General features: G+C 35.4%; 1 protein-coding gene across 1 annotated transcript in view; it reads right to left on the bottom strand.

Moving 5' to 3' along the window:
• The window catches only part of STT3B (STT3B, catalytic subunit of the oligosaccharyltransferase complex), a 102,341-nt gene that overhangs the window by 22,871 nt on the left and 75,278 nt on the right, over positions 1 to 4,192 (bottom strand). The window contains exons 6-7 of the mRNA XM_019533411.1: positions 2,733 to 2,831; positions 862 to 1,150 (exon numbers count right to left, since the gene is read on the bottom strand). Coding sequence (XP_019388956.1) covers positions 862 to 1,150; positions 2,733 to 2,831 — 388 coding nt within the window. The remainder of the gene's footprint in view (positions 1 to 861; positions 1,151 to 2,732; positions 2,832 to 4,192) is intronic.

Genomic DNA, 4,192 nt, shown 5'->3' with positions numbered 1-4,192 from the left:
ATGTTATAACAAGATTAAAGGAAAAATGGACACACAGTTATTTCAGTCGCATCTTCCATTAAATACTACAGCTATATATGTGACACTTTTTTCCAAGTTGTTTTTTACCTGCTACGAGTTATTTTTTATGGGTTATGCAGTTTTACTACAATGTTGGTGAGCTATATGGCTACCTATAACCTATATGGCCTATCCTATAAGATCTTTCTTTTTCTATCTGCGACTTCTGCAAGTGGGTTAGAATTCATGAGTATTTTGGAAACAGAAATCTTATTTCTATAACAATGACTAATGCCTTGAAGTTTTTAACTACTAAATTGCAAAAACTTTCCTGGGATATCAACCTGAAAACATCCACTGAAGTCAATGGGAACAGCTCCCATGAAAAGCAGATTGTACTATCACATTTTTAGGAGCATTAATGAGCACCTGGTAACATTGGTATTATTCTGCTTGGAACTTAACTTTAAAAATGAAACTTTGTTATAATTTTAAGCATGAAAACTTTCAAATCAACATTTTTCTTTCTTTTCTCCTTCCTTTCTTTTCCCCCTGCTCAGTCTTCTTTTGGCACTTGCGTTATAATTCCTGAGGGTAACTTTTATAACACAAGTATTAAGAAAAGCAACTAAAGCAGCAAAAATGCAATTACTGTAGCAAAGTGTTGGGTCGGAGGAGGATGGTATTTCAGGAAATATTATGATGAACATCCTACAATAGTGTGGTATGACTTCACTGTGGGGATGCCAGCACACTTGTAGGGCAGTGTTTCCCAGCTGGTGTGCTGTCAGACATTAACAGGTGTGCCACAGGATTGGGGGTGGGGTGTGTGCATGGCTCCCAGTGGGGCATGGCACCAACCTGCCCCTTCCTCCTTCCCCCGCATCCAGCCAGTGTGCTGTGGGATGAAAGGTTGAGAAACACTGTTGTAGGGTAATCTGAGTGCTGATCACCCAGGTTAAGTGAAGACATACTTTCACTTTTCTCATTTGAGGCCACTCACCTGTATATGTCAAATAGATGACACTCAAGAATACAATTCCAGCAGCCAATGACACGCCCAAGAAGAACAAGGTCTGAAACTCTTGCTTTGTCAGTCTATCTCTCAGATACTGCAAAAAGGCATAGGCCTGCAGCAGTGCAAAAACACCTAGTTAAAGAAAGGAAGAAGCTCTTGTTTAAATCCTCAAACAGTAACTTGTACTATCTGTTACATTACTTGGAATCCTTTAATTAGGTCGCAATTTTGGAAAAGGCACCTCTCCTATGGCCTTAAGTCTGAGGGCTAGCCTGCTGCTTACTTTCCCAGGCAAGCAGCCTGCTAATACATGTACCTATTGGATAAGTCATCCACAAGGCTACTTGAAAGCAAGACCACTGGCATCTTTTATAGCAGGCCGTGACTGATGCTCAGTAAAACAAAGAATTCTGTTTTGCCAGTGATTCTGAGAGAACTACTTCTCGGCTTGTCATGCAGCCTAACGCCCAATGCCTCTGCCCAAAAATCAAACCCAGATCTCCCAGACCTAAATCACTAAATGAACTACAGCATGGCACAACTGAAAGTAACTTTTTTTTTTTCCCTTCCACAAAAGAAGAGGAACGCAAGTGGAAAATATGAAAACATTTTCCTATATACATTTCCTTCAGCTAAGCTCATTTTCAGACTTTCAGCAGAAATCAGAGTAAGCGAATATTTTTGGAGGGAAAAAAAAAATCAAAATTTAGATTTTCAAACAATACATGTTTCCTTTTTAAAACCTATTAATTGAAATACCTTTAAAATTAAATAAAACATTAAAGTTTTCTGCTATATTATAAATGAGCTCAAACTACTGAAGTGGTAGAAGTTACAGGTTAAGCACCTAGAAAACACAAAGATTAAAGTACTAAATCAACTTTTGACTGCAATAACCTCTTTAGGTGAAAGAAAACATTTTCTCTACGATTTCAGCTTGTTCAGTCCAATAACTAATTCCGTTGTAATTAAGAGACTTTGGAACTAAAAGAAACAGAAAATTATGGCTTTCCATTTCTTGTCTATGATATGAGTGGAGACAGGATGAAAATCTACCACTTAAAATCGGAAGACACCTGGTAATGAGAAATGGCTAATTCAATTTATTAACTAAAAATAAAATATAGTTAAATGCAAAATATTTGATAAGCTTATTCTTTTCCTATATTTGTTGTTTAACTAATAAACAAGTTTTAAATAGATGGCATGTGCACCTTTAATTGAATTGCTGGCCAACAAAAATCATGGTAAAATGCTGGCACATAGGAAATGTGTCATCACACACTAATAATAATTAATTTTTTAAAAAATGAAGTTTGCTGTTATGCATAGAGTTATGGCATATTTTCTTGTTTAGTAAGGAAAACTATCAGATTCACCCTCAAGACTATATTTAGTGGCAAATCTATTAGGGATGTGAACAGTTAATAATGTAACTGACCAGTTACCATTTAGCCTGGGGTGGATGCACTCCAGGAGAGAAGGTGGGTGGGTAAGGAGGGAGATAGACAAGAAGGACAATGTAACAGTTAAATGGGCATCTCCTCCAGTAAACTTTCCCGTTTTTAAGCTTCGCCTGTTACAATTAGCCAATATGCTTTGACTTAACAGCATATAAAAGGTAATTATTTTTTTTTTTTTTTACTAAAAATGTACTGGGTTCCTTGATATATTCAGTATTCTGAAAATATGAAGAGAACATTGGTTTTCTTACCTGCAGCTGCCATATGCTCACTTGTTCTAATTGGCTGAAATCCCACAAATGGTATCTGCATTGATAATATTAAGCCCACAATATAGAAAGTGCTATATGCTATTGGAGACAAGAGAGAGAAAAAGAAATAATTACTACACAGATATGTCAGTTTCCATTTCAAGGGAGGTTTTTAACTTTCTTTTTTGTCACAGATGACACCAATACAATAAAGCATAACCCTACAATTTATTTCATCTAGCTTATTTTTAGTATGGAGTATGAAATTTGTTAAAAGTAGAGAGATCTTTAAAAGAAACTTTAAGAGAATCTTTAAGAGAAACTTTTGTAGTATAGCATAACTCATAATTAGTCTCCTCGTGATCTCCAAAACTAATGCAACTAATCGCACTACTTCATATTGTTCCAAAACAAAAGGTTTTTTTCTTTCTGCAGTTTGCGAGGTAAATCATCTGAGAAGTAATCTGCCCTACCCCACAAGAAAAGACATCTATAACATTCTGCAGGAGGAAACAAGAAAGAAACTACAGTATTTAAAAAATAGACAGCATGCAAAAGAGCAAATGGCTAAAGATAAATTAGTGTACTTATTAATCCTTTGTTTTAACAGAGAAAAGGAGATTTAATTGAAACGAAAAGCAGTACAATTAAAATGCTTTCTATATACATGTACAATATAGATATACTACTCTATGAAATTCATTACCAGAAAGAAGTGGAAAGTAACAGCCTTGTACAATTAAAAAGATCAGACATCTATGAATAGGAACATCCATAGTAATACTAGATAAAATGAGAGGTTTTATTTCAAGGGAACGCTATATTATCATGATTCAAGACATCGGCAATCCACTACATAAAGATTTTGCAGATTCCTGTCATCATCATCCAATACATACCTTACAAATATCTGTGAAGAATCTGGTGCTGGCAAATGTCAGAGTTATAACAGTATTCTAGGCAGACTGGCCAGATCTGGAATGGGAATTTCTGAGCAGTCCTAGCTTTGTGGTCCTTCTCTTAAGAAGCCATCATGAAATCTATAAACTTTCCACATATGATCCTAGCCAATGTAATTCAGTGTAGATGCTATGAACATATGACTATTACAAAACAGGATCATGTAATGTTCAGAACTGGACCACCAAGACATGCATCCTACATTACAATGCTGCAATCTACCTAACCATGGTTATGTTTAATTACAAGGCCAAAAAAACCCACATTGCTTTAAAATGATTGAGACTAGATAATGTGTTTCACTTTAAATTACAAAAAAGGAAATGTTGTAATTATCCTCAAAACAAGCAGTAGAAACTGAGGGAATTCAGAGTTGGGGTTAAATTTTAAATAAGTTCAAACCTACTTTCTGACCTAGAAATTTGGTCAGAAAACAAGCAACCCTCACTCTTTTTAGTGATACCTTATAGCATGATTTAAGATCAAGGAATGTTCAGGTT

Source organism: Crocodylus porosus, unplaced genomic scaffold (genome assembly GCF_001723895.1).
Source record: "Crocodylus porosus isolate Cpor-Errol unplaced genomic scaffold, CroPor_comp1, whole genome shotgun sequence".
Taxonomy (NCBI): domain Eukaryota; kingdom Metazoa; phylum Chordata; order Crocodylia; family Crocodylidae; genus Crocodylus; species Crocodylus porosus.
The sequence above is the reverse complement of the archived record's forward strand: the minus strand, read 5'-3'. Positions and strand labels throughout refer to the sequence as shown.